At 42.1% G+C, this 25700-nt stretch overlaps 1 protein-coding gene across 3 annotated transcripts in view; it reads left to right on the forward strand.

Annotated features, from left to right (window-relative positions):
* The window catches only part of plrdgb (PITP-less RdgB-like protein), a 76659-nt gene that overhangs the window by 32365 nt on the left and 18594 nt on the right, over window positions 1-25700 (forward strand). For 2 of the 3 annotated variants that reach the window (XR_009207186.1, XM_058414791.1), the window contains exons 3-10: window positions 6831-6935; window positions 12999-13069; window positions 13274-13494; window positions 16599-16788; window positions 19144-19266; window positions 21483-21670; window positions 23585-23727; window positions 24866-25036. Coding sequence is in view for 2 of the 3 variants with exons in the window: in XM_058414791.1 (XP_058270774.1) it covers window positions 6831-6935; window positions 12999-13069; window positions 13274-13494; window positions 16599-16788; window positions 19144-19266; window positions 21483-21670; window positions 23585-23727; window positions 24866-25036 (1212 nt within the window). In the remaining variant the exon portion in view is untranslated. The remainder of the gene's footprint in view (window positions 1-6830; window positions 6936-12998; window positions 13070-13273; window positions 13495-16598; window positions 16789-19143; window positions 19267-21482; window positions 21671-23584; window positions 23728-24865; window positions 25037-25700) is intronic. The other variant, XM_058414792.1, reaches the window with a different exon arrangement.

The raw sequence follows: 25700 nt of genomic DNA on the forward strand, positions 1-25700 counted from the left end.
ATGTGTGATGGACTGGTGACCTGTCCAGGGCGTACCCCTGCCTTTCACCCAATGTGTGCTGGGATAGGCTCCAGCAGATCCCCGTGACCCTAATTAGGAATAAAGCGGGTATAGAAAATGGAATATTGAATATTTAGCAGCAAAAAAAAGGGTGATTTTTAAATAAACCCAATCCGGCAACCCTGTCACTTCTTGTCCTCCTGTACTGAACATGATTAAAGTTAAAACTATTTTTAATTTCGTTATAAACAGCTGATAGGTGTATATGCTAGGGGTCTGCCTCATCTTCACTTATGGATGAAGCAAAAAACAAACAAAACATTTATTTACTGATCCACCATAAACACATATCCCCCATTTTTTAGGTGTGAAATGTCTAAATAATGGTTTGGTGTTCGTTTCAGTAACTATAATGACGCGAACATTATTCCTGCAGAACGTTTGATATTGCCGCATTAGTATTCTGCGTCGGTTCGCGTCTGTTGGGAGATTTATTTTTGGTTTGTTTTCTTCTCTCCTTCTCTCTTTGATGTCACAGCGTGCCTCATTGTTCTCTCTGTGTTTTTTTCCCCCCTCTTCTTCTCTCCATCTCTCATTCTGTCATTTGCTATCATTGTCAATCTTTCTCTCAGACATTATGAATATTCAGCCTGACTGTCGAGGTACCTGAAGGTGCTTGTCAGGATCGATACGCCGGAACATTCTTGACAGAAAGGCGTCCTCGTTTCAGAGCTGCTGTCACTGATGATTTTTTGGGAGCAATGAACAGAAAGATATACACACACTTACTCACACACAACTCACCCCTGCTTAGATACACATCTCAATCACGGGTGGAGTACTAGTATTATTAAATCTCCCAGAGAAAGAAGTGAAATTATAAAGTGTAACTGAACGACTAAAAGACACTGAGATTTATCAGTTTGTGTTTCATTTAATATATGATAAGAAAGCTTAATAATTCTAATGTACTAATACTAATGGGGTTAGGGGGTCAGAGGTAGGGTTTGTGGATAGGGTTAAGGGTTAGAGTTAGGTGTAATGGGAAGGGTTTGGGGTCAGAGTTTAGGTTTAAGGGTTAAGGTTTGGGTTTGGGGTTAGTGGAAGGGTTTAGGGTTAGGGATTTAGGTTTAAGGGTTAGGGGTTAAGGGAAGAGTTTGGGGTTAAGGTTTGGGTTTAGGGGTTAGAGGTGGGGTTGGAAGAAGAGTTTGGGGTTAGGGTTTAGTTTTAGATTTGAGGGTAGGGGTTGGTCTAAGGATTGTGGTTAAGGATTAGAATAGGGTTAGGTTTAAGTATAAAGGGTTATGGGTTTTTAGTGGGGTGAAGGGTTAGGGTTTAAGTGGAAGCTTTAGGGTTGGAGTTAGAACAGGGTTAAGTGTTAGGGTTTAAGCAGAAGATTTAGCGTTGGGGTTAGGGTTTACGGGAAAGGTTTGGGTTGGGGTAAGAATTGGATTTAGGGTTTAAGGGGAAGGTTTAGTGCTGGGCTTAGGGTTAGAACAGGGTTATTGTTTAAGGGGATGGTATAGGGTTGGGGTTATGGTTAGAACATGGTTAGGGTTTTAAGGGGAGGGGTTCGGGTTAGTATAGTGTTGGGGTTTAAGGGAAAGGTTTAGGGTTGGGGTTAGAATTGGGTTAGGGTTAGAACAAGGTTAGGGTTTAAGGGGCGGGGTTGGGGTTAGGGTTAGAACAGGGTTAGGGTTTAAGGGAACGAGTTGGGGTTAGAATTGGATTTAGGGTTTAAGGGAAAGGGTTGGGGTTAGAATAGGGTTGGAGTTAGAACTGGATTTAGGGTTTAAGGGAAAGGGTTGGGTTTGGGGTTAGAACAGGGTTAGAGTTTAAGAGGAGGGGTTAGGGTTAGAACTAGGGTTTAAGGGGAAGGATGGGGTTAGAATTGGATTTAGGTTTGGGGTTAGAATTATAGTAAGGATAAGAAATAATACTAATTTCCCTTTTTAATATTAAAAGTCAAACATAGAATTTATGGATTATTAGAAGTCAGTATAAATTATTTTAAGACTCTGATGGCTTTTATGTCTATATGATATTTGTTGTAGTTTTATAATCTTGTAATAATGGGTTAGGGTTAGGTTGTGTGCAATAGGGTTCTGCAGGAGGTTTTTCCCTTCTCACAGATGATCCTGATTGTGATTATTGATTAGCCATGAATAGGTGATTAGGTCCGAACTTTTAACTATAAAAAAAAAAAAGACAGGAAATGGGCATTTCCATTATTTCAGGTTTTCAGTAGAGTAGAGGGACGGCATGAAAGCGTTATCAGCCGTGTAGTCGGGGACTGCTTGCTGGCACCGGCAAGTATGAAAACTCTAGATCAGTAATATGCAGTAAACAGTAAAATAAAACTACATTTTCAACGTAATCCTTTTATAAGAAATCGGTTGTCTGACTTTTTCACTGCTCAACTCATCACCAGTAACATGTGTAATGACCATCTGTGATTTTAAACCTTTAGTTTTTTTGTACAATAAACATCTGGCAGCATGAATTATCAATTCAATACAGAGTATTGGAAAAAAAAAAAGATGAGTGCAACTACAAAATAAAATAACAAAAAAAAGCTTTGAGTACACATCTGTATAAAATATCTGTAAAAGTAAACATCTGTCTAAAATATAAAATATCTGTAAATAAATATAAGCCGTCTAAACTGTCAAAAGGTATTTCTTAAAAGCTGAAACAAAAAAAGAGGAAAGGTGAAATAGATTGATGCATATATTAATCAATAAATTAAACTTAAAGAGAGAATATTGTTGTGCAGTATGTAAACATCGGTACGGAGCAGCAACATGAGAGATATTGTCACAGCAGAGGCACATTGATGACGCAAAATACGAAAGAAATCTAGTACAAGGATGCCAACTCAAAGAAAGCTGAATCTGCAGGAGCTCCTCCAGCAGATATTATACCTCTAACACCACCGCAGCCTGCAGCGATCCAGCCGAGACTCCAGCAGAGACTGTTTGTGTTGGCTGTTTGTTTCCGTGCCTCGGAGTCTGTGTTCACCATGTAATTAAAATCCTGAGAGAAAGTGTTTAACTCCTCTACATCACCTCGCTTCCAGCCAATCACTAACAGGAAATAGATACTCCGGGTGTAGCTCTCAGTGTAAATACCCCATTTCAGAAAGATCTAGAATGATAAAGCAGGTAGATTACACATACACACACACACACACAGCAGTTACACCGATCAGGCATAACATTCTGAGCAGTGAGAGGTGAAGTGAATAAGACTGATGATCTCCTCATCATGGCACCTGTTAGTGGGTGGGATATATTAGGCAGCAAGTGAACATTTTGTCCTCATAGTTGATGTTAGAAGCAGCAAAAATGGACAAGTGTAAGGATTTGAGAGAGATTAACGAAGGGCCAAATTGTGATGTCTAGACCACTGGATCAGAGAATCTCTAAACTGCAGCTCTTGTGGGGTGTTCCCGGTCTGCAGTGGTCAGTGTCTATCAAAAGTGGTCCAAGGAAAGAACAGTGGTGAACCAGTGACAGGGTCATGGGCAGCCAAGGCTCATTGATGCACATGGGGAGCGAAGGCTGGCCCGTGTGTTCTGATCCAACAGACAAGCTTCTGTTGCTCAGATTGCTGAAGAAGTTAATGCTGGTTCTGATAGAAAGGGGTCAGAATACACAGTGCATCGCAGTTTGTTGCATATGGGGCTGCATAGTCACAGACCAGTCAGGAATGGTTTGATGAGCACCACAACAAGTTTGAGGTGTTGACTTGGCCTCCAAATTCCCCAGATCTCAATCCAATCCAGCATCTGTGGGATGTGCTGGACAGACAAGTCCGATCCATGGAGGCCCCACCTCACAACTTACAGGACTTAAAGGATCTGATGCTAACATCTTGGTGCCACAGCACACCTTCAGGGATTTAGTGGAGTCCATGCCTCCACGGGTCAGGGCTGTTTTGAACAGCAAAACAGGGACCAACACAATATTAGGCAGGTGGTCATAATGTTATGCCTGATTGATATATTAAACACAATTACATCACACTTTTCTTTTTTTTTTTAAAAAAAAACAACCTTATATAACTGTAGACAAATCGAAAATAGAACAGGGATAAAAAATAGTGAAACTGTATTTTAAAAAAAAAATGGGATTTAAAAGTAAAATAAAAGAAGATAAAATGTAATTAATTGTACAAAAGAGATACATGTGAATAATTTTTTTTTTTAATTACCATATAATTCTTTATTTCTAGGAGCAAATTCTGAAAATTAGAAACAAAAAACAAACTTGAAATCCTGAAAATTTTGAAGCTGTCAAGAAATTATAATAATTTTACAAATATTTTCATTTTTTCCCCTTTTTGTCGAAAACAAATCTTGTAATCTGATACTGACTCAAAATATCTTAATATTTTAATTTTAACCAAATGTTTTTTTTTTCTATCTAGAAACAAATGCGGAAAATTAGAAAGAAAAACAAAAAGAAAATAAAAAATCTCGAATCTTTTAAGCATCAAGAAATTGAAGGACTAGAAACTGAAATCATGTACTTTAGTCAGGTATTTTTATTTATTTATTTTATTTATTTATTTATTTTACATTTTTTTGCAGAAAAACATTTTAAATGTTTTTTTGCACAATAAACATCTGGCAGCATGAATAAAAATTTGATTTTATTTTTTTCACGCTTAGCCTCCAGACTCGGCACATAATAACCTCAACCCATGTACTGACCTGCGCATATGTCAATACAACACTCTACACAAATATATTTAAATTACATTTTCTTAAACTACAAAACATCTACATAGAGATACAGCTCTAAGAAAAGTAATGGCACCTCACTGATGTCACCTTACACCTTATTCTCTGAACCGATTTATTCTACCAGCTCAAATTCACAGCTTTCCAAGAGCTCTACATAGAACCTGCTTTTCTGGAAGGTTCTAGTGGCCGAGTACCAAACCTCTCTCTCTTCTAAACAGATGTGCTGCTTAGAGCTGAAAATAAGCAAGTCTTTAACAGAATGAGTTTGTCAGTGATGTTATCTCATGCTACTCATCCCCCAGCACTTACTTTACAGCTCAAATCTGAGAAACAGTGGGGTTTTCTCCTCCAGACGTTCCAGTGGTTGTGGACTGGACCATGCAGCCTCCGGCTAGAGCTTAATGAGCGAGTGTAATGATAATGACATGAGTTTCTGCGAGTCTGTTTGACATACCAGATTTCATTCTCACACGCTGCCTAGTTAGCTCACAGCTGGAGGTGAAGACCGATGCAGACAGCGTGATCCATCTTCATTAGATCATTTCTTTTTTTTTTCCCTCTCTCTCTCTAGGCTTTACCCCATTTTCTTTCCCCGTTGCTTCCCAGACAGCTATTTTTAGCCCTTGCGCTTGATTTTGTTCAGCTCTTTCAGCCTCTGTGTGGTTTAATGTCTTCAACTTGCAGTGAGATTATGTGCTACAGCAGGACTGGTGTACATCACTTCAGTGTAGAGCAGGTGACTTCACATAAACTCCACTGGAGACACTGCCTGAGGGAAGACTGTCTTTTACCATCAATAATCCAGTGATTATTCCCTACAATGTCACCGTCCATCCATTCATTTATTCATTCATTCATTCTTTTATCCATCCATCCATCCTTATATCTATCTGTCCATCTGTTTATCCATCCTATCCATCTGTCCATCCATCCTGTCCATCCTGCCTATCCATCCATCCATCCATCCATCTATTCATTCATTAATTCATTCATTTCCTGTATCCTGTTTATCCTACACAGGGTTTTGAGGAACCTACTACATCATTATTCCATCACTCCATTATTCCATCACTCCGTTGTTCCATCACTACATCACTCCATTATTCCATCAGTCCATTATTCCATGACTACATCACTCCATTATTCCATCAGTTCATTATTCCATCACTACATCACTCCATTATTCCATCAGTCCATTATTCCATGACTACATCAGTCCATTATTCCATGACTACATCACTCCATTATTCCATCAGTTCATTATTCCATCACTACATCACTCCATTATTCCATCACTCCATCAATCTTTTATTCCATCACTACATCATTCCATTATTCCATCAATACATCACTCCATCACCACACCATTCCATCTCTCCATCACTACACAATTTCATTATTCTACCACTCCATCATACCATTATTTCATCACTCCATCAATCCATCACTGTATCACTTCATCATTCCGTCACTCCATCATTTCATCACGCCAACACACCATCAATGCATCACAACATCAATTCATCATTCTATCACTCCATCACATCATCATTTCATCGTTCCACCACTTCATCCTGCCATTATTTCATCACTCCCTCACTCCATCACTCCAGGTAAATGGAGAGAATGGTGAGGGATCTCTGAAAATGTTCCCTAATTGGATTTATTCTTTATTCTCAGAAAGAGCCCACAGCTCCGTCTTTTCTTTCCGTTCATCTCACATTCACGTTACAGTAAAGTAACTTTACAGGATCACCAGTACATTCATGCAATTATCAACACGGCGGATTCCTAAAAAAAAGAATAACAGTGAGGTTTTTCTCCCTGACACAAAGCACAGGAACTCAGAGAGATTGTGGACAATGGCTGCTTCAAATCATTCGCTTTGATGGATTTAATTATCAACGTGAACTAATAAGTTCGACTGCGCCGAGCAAAAGGAAATTGCTTGTTAGAAATGATCTGAGTAAACATAGCTAATTAGTCCTTCCCTCCCGAGAACTCCATTAGAGCACCGTTCCCAAAGCAGAGCTGAAATGCTGTTTGGACTGAGATTGTGTTTGTCTTCTTGTTGTGCCAGATGTTATGGAGGGGAAGACAGCCATCCTGCTGGAGATGAGCCAGTGGAACTCCAATGATTTGGTGGAGCAGATCGAGACCTTGGGACACCTGGAGCGCTCACGAGGTACGAACCTACTACGCCTTCCACAGATCACCTGCAGATTCGAATAATAAATAATAAACACAACTCACACACTGACCCGCACACTGAATGGCTCCTTCATGATCTCACCTTACACGTTCACATTCGGACTATTATTATACTTTTATTACACTCAGCTCAGATTCACAGGGATCTACATAGAACCTATTTTTCTGGAAGGTTCTTAAAAAATCCCAGGCTTCTATATAGAACCCTGAGGAAAGTCTTTAAGTTGTCTTTATTTGTCACATATACATTACTGCACAGTGAAATGGCATATCCCGTCTTTGGGGGTTGAGGTCAGAGCACAGGGTTATCCATGATGCAGCACCCCTGGAGCAAGAGGGGGTTGGGGGGCCTTGCTCAAGTGCCCAATGGTGGCAGCTTGGCAGTGCTGGGACTTGAATCCCAATCTTCTGGTCAATGACCCAGAGCCTTAACCACTTGAGCCATCACCTCCACTTGTTGGGCAGAAGAAATTCCTCTGGTGGAGTCATTTCAAAACTCCTGAAAGTAATGGCACCTTACACATTCTATGGACTATAGAACCACTTTATTATAAAAGCTCGGATTCACAGGGTTCTACATAGAACCTTTTAAACACTAAAGTTCACAGCCCTTCAAGAGCTCTACATAGATCATTCGTTTCCATAACGTTTTATTGGCCGGGTACAAAACCTCAGGGTTCTATGTAGAACCCTGAGGAACCTCTTTGGTGTAGAGAAGAAATTCCTCCTCTGGAAACATAAACACGGCATTTCAAATCTCCTAAAAGTAATGGCACCTTAATGATGTCACTTAAAAAAAAATTGCAGACTATACAACTGTTTTATTATAACAGTTAAAATTTCCAGGGTTCTATGTAGAACCTTTTTTCTGGGAGGTTCTGCTGGCTGGGTACAAAACCTCAGGGTTCTATATAGAACTCTTTGTAATAGAGAAGAAATATCTCCTCTGGAATCATAAACACATCATTTCAAATCTCCTGAAAGTAATGGCACCTTAATGACCTTTTTTTCTAGAAGGTTCTTCTGGCTGACCACAAAACCGCCATGCTTCTATATAGAATGCTCTATTTGTGTCGAGAAGAATCTCCTCCTCGGGCTCCTTCTCCGGTGGAGAAGAGAAGGTTGTGTGATGGTGTGCGTCTTATGTATGCACCGTGTTATCTCCTGCTGCGTGACTGAATGGAGGTGGCGAGAGGGGAAGAAGATCACACAGTGACTAATTCTGCACGGCTGAGATAATCACCATATTGCCACTCTCACTCTCTAAAACCTTATTAGCTCGGCAGGATGTGCAGAGTCTGGCAGAGCGCCTCGCGAACACACGCCGAACCTCTGCCTTAATATAGCGTCTCGCTAATGCGTGTGGCATCTCAGAGAAATGATTTGTGTGTAAATAGGCTTGCGGACCGATTATTAACCGAGCCGCGCGCTGCTGGGGACGATTACGGCGTCAGAGCGCGACTGTTGCGGATGAGATCGGCTTCCCACGGTCAGCGTCTGGAGGTTTTAGTTCACATGAGTGGGTTTTGTGGAGGTTCATCAGGAGAGTAGAAGTGATCAGTAGAAGTTATCAGTGAACACACACACACACACACACACACCCCGTGCTGTTCTACACAAACATAACCGCAATAAACGTCAGGCTTTCACACAACACAATATGGTTCTGTATGTAAATATCTGATACGGTTGCCTTCCATCACTGTGTGAGCTGCGTCCACGATCCTGAGTCGGTGAAGTGTGTTACTCTGTGTGTGTGTGTGTGTGTGTGTGTGTGTGTAGGTCAGAAACCTGACAACCATTACAACACTGAGTTTAGGAATAAACAAAACACCACAATTTTTAGCTTTATTGTTTGTTTGTGTTTCTGAATTTGCAGTTGTGTTTGTCTTTTGGCTTTTCTTTGCTCTTTAGGGATTAGGGTTTGTAGTTTGTTTGTTGTTATTTCTAATTGCTGTTGTTTGTAGTTTTGTTGTTTATTTGTTTTTGATGTTGTTTATTTGTTTTGCTGCTTGTTTGTTTTTGCTGTTTTTTTATGTTTTTGTTGTTGTTTTATTTGTTTTTGCTGTTTGTTTTGTTTTTGCTGCTTATTTGTTTTTGCTATTTATTTGTTTTAGCTGTTGTTTATTTGTTTAGAGAGAGAGGGAGAGTGAGTGAGTGAGTGAGTGAGTGAGTGAGTGAGTGAGTGAGTGAGAGAGAGAGAGAGAGAGAGAGAATGAGGGAATGAGGGGGAGGGGTGAGAGAGAGGGAGAGAGAGTGAGAGAATGAGAGAGAGTGAGTGAGAGTGATAGGGAAGGAGTAGGAGTAAGGGAGTGAGAGTGAGGGAAGGAGAGAGGGGGAGAGGGATTGATAGAGAAGGAGAAGGAGGGCGAGAGAGTGAGAGGGAAGGAGAGAGTGAGAGGGAAGGAGAGAGAGTGAGAGGGAAGGGGAGAGAGGGAGAGTGGGGGGGGAGTGAAAGGGATTTAGAGAGAGGGAGACTGAGAGGGGGGAAGAGAGAGGGAGATGGAAGGAGAGAGAGGGAGATAGAGGGAAAGTGAGAAAGGGAGTGAGAGTGAGAAGGATTGAGAAGGGGGGTGGAAGGAGAGAGAGAGAGAGAGAGACAGAGAGAGAGACAGAGAGAGAGACAGAGAGAGAGAGAGACAGAGAGAGAGACAGAGAGAGAGACAGAGAGAGAGAGAGAGAGAGAGTCTGTTACACACATGATATTGGTCAGCGGCTCTGTGGAAGTGAACACACTAAATGTCTTGTAGCTGCTAATTAAATTCCCTCGTCCTCATTAATGATGAAGGATTATATTTATTGTATTTGAAGACAGAGAGATGATGAGAAAGTGTGTGATGCAGCATGATGAAGATCTCAGGAACGTCTAGCAGTGAAAATGAGATTCAGTCTGGAGTGGTCATCCCACACATTCACACCAAACCACCTTAAAGGACCAGTGTAACATACAGTATCAGTAACAAACCCTGGATGGTCAAAAGTTAGTGCGCCCCTGACCATCACACCCATACGAACTTCTTCACCAACATCAGAAGCACACAGATGTGTAGAAGGTCTTTCAACACTTCTTCACTGGAACTAACCGGCTTGATCCAGTTCTAGCATGACAATACATCTGTGTACAAAGCCTGGACTGGAGCAACTCGAGTGTCCAGCACAGAGCCCTGACTCTCTCTCTCTCTCTCTCTCTCTCTCTTCCTTCCTTCCTTCCTTCCTTCCTTCCTTCATTTTTTCCTTCCTTAATTCCTTCCTTCCTTCCTTCCTTCCTTTGGGACGTTCCCAAGATCTTCATCATCTTCATCTCTCTCTCTCTCTCTCTCTCTCTCTCTCTCTCTCTCTCTCTCTCTCTCTTTCTTTCTTTCTTTCTTTCTTTCTCACTTCCTTCCTTCCTTCCTTCCTTTCTTTCTTTCTTTCTTTCTTTCTTTCTTTCTTTCTTTCTTTCTTTCTTTCTTTCTTTCTTTCTTTCTTTCTTTCTTTCTTTCTTCCTTTCTTCCTTCCTTTCTTTCTTTCTTTCTCACTGTTTTCTGCTACACAATAGCAAAGTTTTTAGATCTTCATATAACTCATTTTTCAGATACTGAATGTAACGTGAGGAAAAAAAAAGTTGTAGGAAGGAGCAACACACCAACACGTTGTTGATTCTTTTCCCGTAACCGCATTCCATGTCATCTTATATTCCCTACATCATGTTGTTTTATATAACGATGCACTTCATCAGGTCATATTGATCGAGCTGATTAGGAAAAACAAGAAATGATGATGTTGTGAGGTTAAAGCGTTTGGTGTAAGTGGTTTGAGGTGAACCCGCTGTGTTACATGCCCCCGCTGGGCAGCTTGGAGGCAGATCAGCGTTGGCTGATGAAACGCCAATAAACAACAAGTGCTTTACTCCGCCATGATATTTATTTTTAACACAATCGCTCATCAAACATTCATAGCAATTATTAATATTGAACTGTTTGTCTGGTGACGGCCGGATTTATGTCTGCATTCGCAGTTGCAGCGTTGTCAAGCTACTGAACACGATATCAAACATTTATTAGGTAAGTGAAGGAAAATTAAAGCTGGGATTGTAGCTCCGGGGATAGACGCCCTTATCTGAATAATTGCTTGTCCTGAGAAGTTGGATCGGAGAGCTGTAATTTGAGGCATGATGTTTATTTTAAAGGAGAAAATAAAAAGATTTCACTTTTTTAGTTCTCCATCTTTTCACACACACACACACACACACACACACACACACACACACACACAAACACAAACACACACACACAGGACCAGTTACAGTTAGATGGAAATTTGTGACTCAGTATAAGTCTGCAGTAGAAAGTGTTCAGGAAAGTGTGTGTGTGTGTGTGTTAATGATCACAGTGATCATTTAGATTTTCATCAGTTCCTCTCTTCACGGTGGATGTTTGATCTCTTTTTTATTGGAGAAATATGTACAAAACATGTACAATGTACTTGGCAAAGAGCAAAATGTCTTCTGTGTTTTCCTTATCCATACAAAAATCAGCAAAATCTTCCTTCTGCAATTAGACATGTATATACACCGATCAGACATAACATTATGACCAGTGACAGGTGAGGTGAATAGCACTGATGATCTCCTCATCATGGCACCTGATAGTGGGTGGGATATATTAGGCAGCAAGTGATCATTTTGTCCTCAAAGTTGATGTTAGAAGCAGGAAAAATGGACAAGAGTAAGGATTTGAGCGAGTTTGACGAAGGACCAAATTGTGATGGCTAGACCACTGGATCAGAGCATCTCCAAAACTGCAGCTCTTGTGGGGTGTTCCCGGTCTGCAGTGGTCAGTGTCTATCAAAAGTGGTCCAAGGAAGGAACAGTGGTGAACCAGCAACAGGGTCAAGGCTCATTGATGCAGGTGGGGAGTGAAGGCTGGCCCGTGTGATCTGATCCAACAGACGAGCTACTGTTGCTTAAATTGCTGAAGAAGTTAATGCTGGTTCTGATAGAAAGGTGTCAGAATACACAGTGCATCAAAGTTTGTTGTGTATGCGCCTGCATATGCAACAGACCAGGCAAGGTGCCCATGCTGACCCCTGTGCAATGCCGAACAGTGGGCATGTGAGCATCAGAACTGGACCAGCAGTGGAAGAAGGTGGCCTGGTTTGATGAATCATGTTTTCTTATTATGAAATCATGTTATGCCTATTATGTCATAATGTTATGCTATAATACAAATAAACATGTGCCTATATTCCATCATACAGAATATTCCTAATATGGACATCTTCATGATCTTCTGACCCGTGTCATGTACAGGACATCAACACTACATAAAGAATGATCACATCACACACACACACACACACCAGCCTCCTACTTCTTGCTGTCACAGGCGTGATTCATCCAGCGTTAATTAACACCTCAATTGTTTGCCTTCCGCAATTATCTGATTACGAAAGCCCACAATGCAACCTAAAAGCTCACGTAACCCGAGTGATGATAATAACCATCTTTTGTGAATGTGTTGACCGGGTTTACGTGTTTTCGTGTTCTGATGAATCCTCTGTGTTCACTGCACTTCGTTCCAGCTGTCCTGAGCACTGCTCGCTAATCCAATTTCACCGAGTTGAGCACGATCCGATGCACACCGACGAAGGAGATCAGCATCCAGCCATCAGACAGAGCTTCTCAAACTTTTCACTGCCTTTCCAGAGTTTCAGATTTACCCCAAAGATCCCATATTATGCCAGATTATTTTATTGGTGTCAATAAACCGATTACGATGCTAATGATGATTAATGATAACCCTTGCTACGAGTTGATGAGTTAGAGTTGAGAGGAACTAGATGTAAGTGAGCTGGATCCATAAACAGTGGTTAATAATCTTCTGAAATTTTATAAGTCCTAATAATCTGAGAAAAGACAAAAAAGAAAGAATGAATGAACCGAAATTGGCTTTTGACAAGTGTTTGTTTTGCCGAAACGGACAGCTCGAATCACCAGAGTTGTTACACTTTCAGCTCCTTTCAGCTTAAGGCTTTTTTTCTCCCCTCTCTTCCACAGAAAGCCTGTACAGACTGAGACACCCTCGCTGTGCGCCGCAGAGCAGTGTAGACGGTCTGGAGGACATGGAGGTGAGCGCACTCATCCCCCCCCCCTCGTCTGAAGGTCACAGACATACGGCTGATATCTGAGCTGATCTGGATAATCAGATTTGAACCCACATTATATAGGAACCCACATTAGAGTAGCAACGGGATTCAATTTTATCTAGGTTTTGAGTCTTGTCGGTTTTCCGAGGTCGAATGACGTTTTTTCCCGTTTGTGTCATTCTGCAGAGGAAATGCAGGACCCAGCTGTTGATCCTGGTCATTCACGGAGGTCACATTCTAGACTCCGGAGGCGGCGATCCAGGTGGGAAGGTGGGAGATGCTGCTACTCTGGGGTCGGTGTTGGAACGGGTTGCGCGAGCTCACTTCCAGGAAGCAGCAGACAGCATGCTGGTGCGCTTGGTGACCTGCCCTCCTGTGTGCGCTGAAGCCTTCTCGCTCGTCTCGCAGTGAGTTCTTTATTGAGTTGCCTTTATTTGTCACATATACATTACTGCACAGTGAAATTCTTTCTTTGTATATCCCATCCTTAGCGGTTTTGGGGTCAGAGCGGGGTCAGCCATGAAACAGCGCACCTGGAGCCAGGTGGGTTGGGGCGGGACGCTGTTTCTTGGCTGACCCTGCGCTCTGACCCCAAAACCACTAAGGATAGGATATGTGAAGAAAGAATTTCACTGTGCAGTAATGTATATGTGCACAGTGGCTGACCATGAAACTGGGTGGGTTGGGGCCTTACTCAAGTGCCCAACAGTAGCAGCTCGGTGATGGGGCTTGAACCCCGATCATCCGGTCAACGACCCAGAGCCTTAACCATTTGAAGCTACCACCTCCCAACCCATTATTATGAGAAGGAAGAAATACGGACTAGACTTAAGAATAAAAGAACAGCATTCCACAAAGATGTGGATGTGTATACTCCCACCGGTCACCTGCAGAGCTGCCCATTCATGCAGCCAATCACGTTGCAGCAACAAAGTAACTCTAATTGTTTTTTTTTTTCATCTCTGTCTGTTCAGCTTGTGTGAGTCTTTTCCCACTGCCCCAGATTCCTGTTCTTGGTTGAAGGAAGTGGAACCTGATGTGGTCATCTGCTGTGTAGCTCATCCCCTCTAGGCTTGATCTGTGGTTATAAAGTGTGCTTATTTGAACTCATACTACTTCCTGTCAGTGTAAACTCCTCTGAACATTCTCTCGGGCATCATGCTGTATCAACTCTAGAGTCTCTAAAACATCTGCAGTTTCTGAAAGACCCAACCTGGAACCGACAAGAAGTGAAGTTCTTGACCTGTATCTCTGTGATGGGATGTATTGAGCTGCTCTCGCATGATTGGCTCATGGTGTATCAGAAGAAAATGTTAATATGCTGAGTTTGAATTTTTAAAGATGAGTAGAGAAGTCGATCTGATTATTGAGGAGATAAAGAGGAGGAGCAAATTGGATTGGATAAGATGGAGGAGTTAATTTGAATGGATCAGGATGAGGAGCTGATATGATTGGATCAGGATGAATAGCTGATCTAAATGGATCAGAATGTGGAGTGGATTTAATTGGATCAGGAGATGGAGCCGATCTGATTGGCTAGGGATAAGGAGCTGGTTTGATTGGATCATCAGATTGGATAGGGTTGAGGAGCTATAATTATTGGATCAGGATGATGAGCTGATCTGATTGGGTAAGGATGATTGGATAAGGCTGAGGAGCTGATCTGATTAGATCAGTATGAGGAGCTCATCTGATTGGATCAGGCTAATCAGGTTGATCTGATTGGGTAAGGAGGAGGATTTCATGTGATTGGATCAGGATGAGGAACTAATCTGATTGGATCAGGATGAGGAACTGATCTGATTGGAAAGGAGTGAGGAGCTGATCTGATTAGATCAATATGAGGAGCTGGTCTGATTGGATTAGGAGGAGGATTTCATGTGATTGCATAGGAGTGAGGAGTTGATCTGATTAGATCAGGATGAGGAGCTGATCTGATTGGATCAGGATGAGGCATTGATCTGATTGGGTAAGGAGGAGGATTTCATGTGATTGGATCAGGATGAGGAACTGATCTGATTGGAACAGGATGAGGAGCTGGTCACAGTGGATCCATAACCTGGAGCAGGAGGCAAGAATCCACTGAGTCAAATGGCAGACACACACACACATTCACACCTCATTAGCACCTCATTAGCACACTTATTTATACCCAATTGCAGTTTATATGAAACTTAGACATTTGGTGGAGATGCAAAATTCAACACAGACAGTAACCTGAGCTCAGGAATGGTGTGTGGATGGAGTTAGGATGGTGTATGAAGGCGTGAGGAGGCGTGCCACCACAAATCTGCACTACTTTTAGATTATTTACGCACATCTCGGAACGCTGTGGTGCAGTGGAGAAGACTGCGTGTGCTTTTTAAAAGCTAGTGATCATCACCTGCTTCCATTAATCATACATCAATTTAGCTAAGTGCCTGTTGTTTCTTTCGTTGATCTCTGGCTGGACTCCACATGATGTGAAAACAAGACAAATGTTTTAAAATCCTTACTTGACTGCACTCTGAGAACCAGCTGAAAACAAGAGCCTTGAAGTTTCACATAAAAAAAACGATTGGATATAAGATGCAGTTTCAAGTTCTTCTTCTTCTAGATATTTTCTCTTAGATGTCTTCCCTCAAACTGTTAAAAATTCTCACGTCCTCACTAATTACCTCCAGGAAAAAGACTTCTGCTGTAATACCAAAATAACAACCGCATTCTGTCGGTACGTAAGGAGAAAGCCGAGTCCTAACACCGCCCCAGCAGGGGGACTGCGGTCAATTATTAATCAAACCGCCATTCTCTGATGTGGAACACAACAGCAGGGATGCTGGAGCTTCACCACTATAATGAGGCTTGTACTTCACAGAGCCCGAGACGCTGGAGCTTTCTTCCTCTGCATCTGCTTCAATGAGTCTTCTCCCAGCGGAGGCTCGGCTTCACAGACATCACCATTGAATTTAAGACACTCTCCCGTCTTAAAGTGGACCGGGAACGTTAAATGTCATCTTTGCTAGAACATCTTTTTCTCAGAAATATCACTAGACACTAAGGATATTAAGAATTTGTATTTTAAGTATTTCTGTTTTTCCCTAGCATCCTAGGAGCAATATACTCATAGAAAAGTTCCAAAATAACAAAAACGGTTATTTTTTGTCATACTCATGTTTCTATCTTTAAAGTAAATGTTGATATCAAACCCATTTCTGCTCTCTGAGATGCTCCAAGTGCTTGATCATAAGCATAAAATCCAATAAAATCATCCAATAAAATTCAGTGTAAGGTTATCCAACAGAAGGAAAAACACACATCTCACACCAAATTCTATACAAATTTTATATCAGTCTTGCGGCAAGAAAATAATTCATTTGTTTACGCTGATTAAAACATCCCATAAGTCCATTTCCATTCCGCCAGTGAACTGGTAAAAACTGAATCTGTGGAAGTTCCCGAGTGTGTGATGATTCCGTTCCTCTGGCAATGCTATGAATGATCTTAATAACGCCATTTTCAATGTTCTTTGCAGTTTGAATCCGTACAGCTATGACGAGAGCTGTGTCTGCAGTAGTGTGGATCACCTGCCACTGGCCGCGCTGCCCATCCTTGCCATCGCTGCTCCTCAGTACCAGGACGCCGTGGCAGCGGTGATCTCTCAGGCCAATCAGGTGTATCAAGACTTCCTCCAGTCGCCCGAGGGGGTGGGCTTCACCGGGCAGGTAATCATCAGTCCTGCGTGAATCATATCACAGTGCTGAAGAAGTCTGTCACTCATCATGGCACCTGTTAGTGGGTGGGATATACTAGACAGCAAGTGAACATTTTGTCCTCAAAGTTGATGTGTTAGAAGCAGGAAAAATGGACAAGCGTAAGGATTTGAGTGATTTTGACAAGGGCCAAATTGTGATGGCTAGACGACTGGATCAGAGCATCTCCAAAACTGCAGCTCTTGTGGGGTGTACCCAAATCCTCACAAAGCAGAATCCAGCTGAAGTTGGTCCATCTCTGGATGCCTCAGGATACGAAAACGCTCTACCCCCTTTTGTAGACTTTAATATTCTGGGAATTACCAGACGTCCAGAGTTTTGTGATCTTAAAGAGCATGGTGGAGTGTAGCGTGTCAGAAGACTGGTTAGATACGTGGGAGCTAAACTATTTAGAGCCTTGTATGTAAGTAGTGCTAGTTTGTAATCAATTCTATACTTAACAGGTGCAGGGATGATAATATTGGGGTTATATGATCATATTTTCTTGATCTGGTAAGAACTCTGGCAGCTGCATTCTGGACTAACTGTAGCTTGTTTACTGAAGATGCAGGGCAACCACCTAGTAATGCATTACAATAGTCCAGTCTGGAGGTTATGAATGCATGAACTAGCTTTTCTGCATCAGACAAGGTGTCAGAATCCACAGTGTATGACAGGTCAGGACTGTTTTGCCAGCAAAAGGAGGACCAGCACAATATTAGGCAGGTGGTCATAAAGGAGCCTGATTAGTTCTTGCATGTCCTATGTTCTTGCAAGGAGCTATGGGTTACACCAGAATTTCGACTTTAAAATAAAACTTAGTTTGAAAGGCCAGGAGTCTGACCTCTCAGCCTTGAAGTAACTCAGAGTGAGTGTTATAGCTGGATAAATAAACGACTAACTGCATGAGCATATATATAAATACATCACATAGGAGTTTGAAAAGACAGGAAAATGAAAAGTGCCAGCATTTCATGTTTAAGGGAGAATGGGAGGGAGTGATAGTGATCGTATTATCAAAAGGCTGCGGTCGGTGATTGCTTGCTGGCGGTGGCAAATTGCGTTGGATTTTTAGGGGATTCTGCAATATATAGAGATAAATATATGAAAGAAAATATATAGAATTTTGAAATAATCCTTTCACAAGTCTGTTGCCTAATCTCTACATTTTCACTCCAAGCTGCTGCTCAGAATGTTTGATTGCTCTGAGTGATGTTTTTGTATATTGGTAGCATCCCTGACAAATATATGTATATCTGATGTTAACTATGTACTTCACAGATTTCATTTCATATGAATGAACTCAAAACATTCTCCATTTCAACTTGTCAGAAAGTTTAAGCACCTCGTGAATCCGTTCGAGAGCTGCGTGTCAGGAGCATGGGGTGCCAGGCGGGAGAAGTCAGACAGTGCAGAGATAGATATCAGACAGGGGTTTATTATAAAGTAACAAAAAGAACAGACACTGGAAAACATTAAGGCAAAACAGAACAAAATACCGAACCAGAAAACACAGAGTAACAACACAGCACCCAAAGACAAGGACTTCGCCAATACCACACGACAGACAACCAGTATAAATAGGGGAGGTAGTTAGTGAAACACGAGGGACAGGGGTGCAGAGGCGGGGACGAGCTAAGGATTGGGCGGGGCAAGCACGTAAGAACACAAAACATAAACAAAGACGCATGGCACAGGGTATAAAAAAACCCCTGCTGGAATGCCCCCTAGTGTTCTAACAGGGAATAAACCAAGCCATCCATGACAGTGTGAGCTTAGGGAAAAAGGGAAGGGGCGGGGCTTCGGTTAGAGGGCGGAGTCATTTCATATCAACTGCTCGATTCATTCTAGAGCAATATTTTGATGAGTTCGGAAATCTGGAAAAAAAAACTTTTTGGGAGAAATTTGGGAATGTTTTTGTCTACTACGGTTAGTGAGTTTTATAATATAATATAATATAATATAATATAATATAATATAATATAATAAATGTCACTAGACATCGTAAAACTGTAAAATTGTGTAGAGATGATAAAATTTTTACAGCGTGCCAGCAATTTTATCGTCGTGTTGTCATTTCCAAATGTAAAGTGCTCCAAACTAATTTAAATGCCGTTACATCAGCAATATTTTGAAGGAATAAACTATTTATATAACATCAGCATGAGCCTGTGGAATACCGAGCAGACGTAAATGTGCTAATTAAGCAGAAACGAGGTCAGTGAATGAAATGCATCGTTAGTCTTATTAGCATTTCTCACAGTTGGATAGTGTAGTGTTTAATTGTAGTTAAATGTGTGATATTTTCTCGTTTTTCTTCCCCCTCAGGTGTGTTTGGTGGCTGACTGTGTTGGTGGAGTGCTGTGTTTCGATGCGCTGTGTTTTAGCGGTGACAAGCGACATGGAAGTCCCATGACAAACGCTACAAACTACAGCACTGAGAGCCTCAAGGTAAACACCTTCCTCCATACACACAGTGTCTCACACAGACACACACACAAACACACACACACACACTTCTGTTCTCTAGGTTTTTACCTTTTCATGTCTGTTTCATGCCTGGCTTTGGGCTTTATCTGATATATGTCTGCTTTTGACAAGCTCTTCACCTCTTGTCTTGTTCGCAGAAGTCAAAAAACTTCCGTCTTCTCGTAACATACCTTCTGAAACATCTCCTTATCCTCTCTTCATCCTCACAAAGCTTTCATGTCCTTTGTGAGAGAGAGTTACAGTGTCAGTGGCAGTTTTATGAATCTGCAACGAAGCCAAAAAATGCACAAGAGGATCGCTGGGTTGTTGCCGCGATCGATATTGTCCCGCTGTCAGGCTTGTATCAACTCTTCCAGATATTTTCAGCATAAAAATGAAAGGAAATGCTGCGTTAGGTCAGCAAACAAGTCTCAAGTAAGAAACTGAAATAAACAGGATGCTACTGAAAGCACAGCTGGATCAAAACATGGAGATGTAGAAGTCGAAACTACGGAGTCAGTGTTGAAATTGAGCAAAAAAAAGAATCACTGTAATTGACTTTAAAATGATTTCAAGTAAAGTAGCAGTCGATTGCATGATGAAACCCTGGGTTTCAATCTACCTTCTCAATTTGGAGCAATTATCATGGTTGAAATGAGTTTTTGTTCCCCCCAGTGGACACACAGATGATGCAGGTACACACGTGGCTCCTTTGGCAACGGCTTCCCAGCCAGCGATTCCCAGCAGTCCGTCTGCCTGGCCACTTTGTTCCGATGTTTTAATGAGCACTCAGTCACCTGCACAGTGCCACGAGGGAGGGGCAACCCATATACCAGACGCTGCATTAGTGGATGATGCAGCAGCAGATTAGAGACTGAGGGAAAAGGAAGCATTAAAGTCTTAAAACCCATATCTGGATGTGTGATAGTGTTTTATGCTGCTCATTTGGCAGATGCTAGTCATTTATTCAAAAGTGACTTGCAGTTAAACTAAGCAGGTGAGGATCTTGCACAAAGACCCAACACTAGCAGCTGTGTGGTTGTGGGATTCGTCCTGGGATTTGTCCTGGGACAACCTGGATGGGCTACCAGTCCATCTCAGGGCACAACTCACACACACTCCCACATTCATCCCCCTGGTGTCCCCTGGACAGGCTTCCTGTCCATCTTAGGGCACAATCTCACACACACACTCCTACATTCATTCCCCTGGTGTCCCCTGGGCTACCAGTCCATCTCAGGGCACAATCCCACACACACTCCCACATTCATTCCCCTGGTCTCCCCTGGGCTACCAGTCCATCTCAGGGCACAATCCCACACACACTCCCACATTCATACCCCTGGTCTCCCCTGGGCTACCAGTCCATCTCAGGGCACAATCCCACACACACTCCCACATTCATTCCCCTGGTGCCCCCTTGAGGGGCTACCAGTCCATCTCAGGGCACAATCTCACACACAATCCCACATTCATTCCCCTGGTGTCCCCTGGGCTACCAATCCATCTCAGGGCATAATCTCACACAAACTCCCACATTCATTCCCCTGGTATCCCCTGAACAGTCTACCAGTCAATCTCAGGGCATAATCTCACACACACTCCCACATTCATTTCCCCTGGTGTCCCCTGGATGGGCTACTAATCCATCTCAGGGCACAATCCCAGACACACTCCCACATTTATTCCTCAGGTACTGTTTAGACTCCAGGTTCCCTGTGACCTTGTGTAGGATATGTGGTCAAAAAAATGGATGGATGGATATAGGGGTAATGTCTGCTTCGAGCATGTTATCTCATCAGTCATCTCATAAACATGAAACTGAGTTGATCAGGCAGTCACCAAGTCTGAAACTTTGAAATGTTGTGGAATGGGAGATTCGCAGCATTGATGCACAGAAAGCAAATTTTATACCATTAGGTGATGCAACTACACCAACATGGAGTCTCAAAGAAAATCCATTGCATGAAGAATTGAGGTGCTGTTCTGAGAGTAAAGGGAGTCTTAGCCAGTATTAAAATAGTGTTCCAGGGTGTTTAATCACATCCTGAACATCCACCATTTGGTCCCAGTTAACTTGAGATGATAGCTATTATGACCTAAGCTACGATATCCTACAGCCAAACCTGTATATCTCAGTTGAACATAAGAACACATTGGCCATAGACTAGACCCATAAAGATTCTCAATCTTTCTAGGAGAAGCCAGTAGCGATGAGCAGTCTGAGTCCCAGTCTGAGGAGCAGCAAGCGCCTGAGCAAGAGCAACATCGATGTTTCGGCACCGTGCGACTCAGCACCAGCCCTCTACCGTCCACTCATCCGCAAACAGAGCGACTCGTGTGATACCGACATCGCTGGAAGTCAGAGAGAGGTCTTCTTCAGCAGGTTGGACTTGGTCCTTTTGGTTCATTTCACTGAAGTGTTATCTACACTGTCATTTTAGCTCAAGAGAGTCTGTGGTTTTTTTGGAGTTCTCTCACTGGATGCTAATTGGGTTGGTAATTGCTGTATTTTCTTTGCTAGCACGGTTACAGTGGGGTTCAACAGTGTACTTTGTCACTCAACACATTCCATCGACTATTCAATGTCCTATTAACGAAAACTTGGAAGCGCGATGAGTTTAGATCGAGATCAGACAAGGCTTCACACACCTCACTTAGCAACACCGGAAATTTTTCAAAAACAATAAACCTTTTACTTAGATATTAATTCACTCACTTTGTTTCCAGTTGCTAAATTTTAAACACTGTCCTGTTGAGTATACAGTGCACTATTTAGGGTCTAAAATGTTTTATACTCTATGTAGAGAGCATTTATGATATAAATATAAGAGTATATAAAGTCATTTCATTCATTATAATGTTTAAAGGATTGTTTATTTAATGTGAATGGAAGGGAGGGAGGTGGAACAGTAAGATTACAGGGTGAAGAGGTGAAGAAGGTACAGTTTAAGTACTTGGGGTCAACAGCCCAGAGTAATGGAGAGTGTGGGAAAGAGGTAAAGAAGCGAGTGCAGGGAGGTTGGAATGGGTGGACAAAGGTGTCGGGAGTTCTGTGTGACAGAAAAATGTCGGCGAGAATCAAGGGGAAGGTGTACAAGACAGTGGTGAGACTGGCCATGCTGTATGGTTTAGAGACAGTGTCACTGAGGAAGAGACAGGAGTCAGAGCTGGAGGTAGCAGAGCTGAAGATGTTGAGGTTCTCTTTGGGAGGTTGGACAGGCTTAGGAACGAGTACATCAGAGGGACAGCTCATGTTGGACGAAGTTAGGGAGGCCAGATTAAGATGGTTTGGTCATGTTCAGAGGAGGGAGAGTGAGTATATTGGTAGGAGAATGTTGGACATGGAGCTGCCAGGCAGGAGGCAAAGAGGAAGGCCAGAGAGGAGGTATATGGATGGAATAAATGAGGATATGAAGCTAGTGTTGAGGATGCAGAAGATAGGGATAGGTGGAGAGAGATGATTCGCTGTGGCGACCCCTGAAGGGAAAAGCCGAAAGAAGAAGAAGGAAGGAGTGTTTATTTTATTCAGTTGTCCGCCTGGTTTTCTGGAAATGTTTCCTTATGTTTCTGTGATTGTATCAGTAAGGAGTCAAGCATCAAGTGCGTTAATATAAACCTTATAAAAGGCAGGAATGAGCTCTTAGCTCAAGTATGCGGAAGAGGGCAGAATGTGCTGGATGTAGCATGAGCGTCAATTTTGAAAAGATACCTGCCTCTGAAGAAACACATGCTAGTATGCTAGTCTTGACGCACTTCCATCATTTGATAGCTGTCCCAGTGGAACGTTGAGGGTAGCAGTTAGCAAAATGACCACAGTTTTATGATTTGATTGTTTTTTAGCAGGAAAAGAACCACAAATTTTATTCAGCAGCACTGTAATTAATCTCATTTTTAGATCCAGACTTGATTTTGACTTTTATCAGCCTTAGCCGTCTCATAAAGGTCAGCTGACACACTGATTTAAAGACGTTGTTCCAGCAGCACCGTCAAGTTAACTAATTAATTCTGCCACATTGCCAAAGAAAGTAGACGTCTCCGTGTGGGGAAAAAACATATTTCCATGCAGAGTCAGGGTCTGTGACTAAGAGCAGGAGGTAAATAAATATGCATGGATTAGCTGAAACCTGTAAACAGACGACTTGAAGGCGTCGTATTTCTCAAAGGCGACGTTGTTTCATTGCTGATTTTTGTGTTTTGGGAAGACAATGCAGAATAAACAAGTGAAGCTCATCCCCAGAAACAAACTGATTGAGATTAAGTCTGTTTTTTAATCCTGTTCTTTCTTTCTCTCCTTTAGTCTGTCTCAGGATGAACAGATGAACCCTGTGCAGGATCAGAACCCAGGCTGCTTTGACTTTGAGGTTTCAGACTGCTTTCTGCTGGGCTGCCCGCTAGGACTAGTGCTGGCCATGAGGAGAACCGTGCTGCCGGCCGTGCAGAGTAAATAACACCACCAACACCGAGGCACTGATCTCAGAGCAACAAGAAAAGAACAAGTCTGTTTGTGTCTACAGAGTCATTGTTAGATTAGATCTCACGGACCTGATACCTGACAGGCTGACTTTTAAGAAGCACTCCACTCCCCCCTGCTGGTCTCTCTCTCTCTCTCTCTCTCTCTCTCTCTCTCTCTGTCTCTTGCTCTCTCTCTCTCTGCTTCTTTCTGACTTTCTCTCATTCTTTTTCTTTACCTCTCAGTCTCTCTACTAATTCTGTTGCTCTTTCTGTCTGTTGCTTTTGCTCTTTCTCTCCCTCTTATTCTGTCTCTCTGTCTTTCTGTCTCTCTCTCTCTCTCTCTCTCTCTCTCTACTCATTCTGTTTCTTTCTCTCTTTTTTATTCTCTCTCTTTATTCATTCTGTTTCTTTCTTTCTTGCTCTTTCTCTCCCTCTTGTTCTATTTCCTTCTCTTGCTCCCTTTTGTTCTCTCAGTTTCTCTCTCTCATTCTGTCTGTCTGTCTGTCTGTCTCTCTCTCTCTCTCTCTCTCTCTCTATACATCTGATTCTGTCTCTCTCTCTCTCTCTCTCTCTCTACCTCTCATTCTGTCTCTCTCTCTCTACCTCTCATTCTGTCTCTCTCGCTCTCTCCATCTCTCATTTTCCCTCTCAGTCTCTCATTCTCTATCAATTAATCTTTTTCTCCCTTTCAACTTTCTCTCAATGTCTCATTCGCTTTCTCTCTACTCAATCTGTTTCTTTCTCTTTTTGTTCACTTTGTTTCTTTGTTTCTTTCTTTCTTTGTTTCTTTCTTTCTTTCTCTTTCTTTCTTTCTTTCTTTCTTTCTTTCTTTCTTTCTTTCATTCTCTCTCTCTCTCTCTCTCTCTCTCTCTCTCTCTCTCAATTTCAATTTCAAAGTACTGCTTTATTGGCATGAATGTTAGCATACAGTATTGGCAAAGCATCAAGATAAAAAGGAAAGGAGAATTAAAGTAATGCTAATAAATTATTAAATAAATTAATAAATGCATAATGAAATTAAATTTAAAAACAGTGGCAAATTATAATATGCCTGTGTAGGATAAAAGTACATCTCTCTCTCTCTCTCTCTCTCTCTCTCTCTCTCTCTCTCTCTCGCTCTTTTCAGTTGCCCAGTTGCGTCCAGCCTGCTCGCAAATCTTCAATCTGTTCTACCCGTCTGACCCATCTGCCTCACGTCTGGAGCCCCTGCTGTACCCTCCTCTCACACAGCTGCCCCCCTTCACTGTGCCACGGTACCAGCGCTACCCCCTGGGTGACGGCCGCTCCGCTCTCATCGGTAAAAAACACACAGCAGTTACACAAAATCTCAGCAGTTGTGTGTCTTATGCAGTATTTCATATGATCCATTTTTTATTCCACCAAATACGTTTATTAAACCTGGTTCTAGTTATTTTTACTCACAATAATCTCGTCTCATTCTGTTGGCAGATCATTTTTCTCTATAATCCGTTTGTCTTCATGTGACGTTGTACTGCAGTCTAAAATTGTGTTACTCAGTAACTGAGTTAAATATGTTGTATCTAAGAAATAAAAAAATAAAAATAGCTATACTTTTTAAAATAAAAGAAAAACGAGAAGCGTCCACAGGCTGTGAGTTTCAATCCTGATGATGTCATTTTTGGGGCCAGAGTCTAATAGAGCAAAGCTCTCAATGTGGGAGGGGCTTATGCCGAATTCACACTGCACGATTTTAGCTCTCATTTTCAGTCGCTGACAAATATCCAAAATCGGAGGCAAAGCGAAGGCTCGTGTACGCGAGTCACAATCGCACAGTGGGAATGACCAAAGACACGATCTGACTGAGTTCTGACTGAAAAACACCTCGGTGATGACCGATACAGCCAATAAGACAGTGAGATACAGGGCAACGGGCAGTTCGGGGAGGAGTTATAGACCACAATATCAGCGAGCATGGCTTCGGTTGGAGCACAGTATTATAG

This window comes from Hemibagrus wyckioides, linkage group LG18 (genome assembly GCF_019097595.1).
Source record: "Hemibagrus wyckioides isolate EC202008001 linkage group LG18, SWU_Hwy_1.0, whole genome shotgun sequence".
Taxonomy (NCBI): Eukaryota; Metazoa; Chordata; class Actinopteri; order Siluriformes; family Bagridae; genus Hemibagrus; species Hemibagrus wyckioides.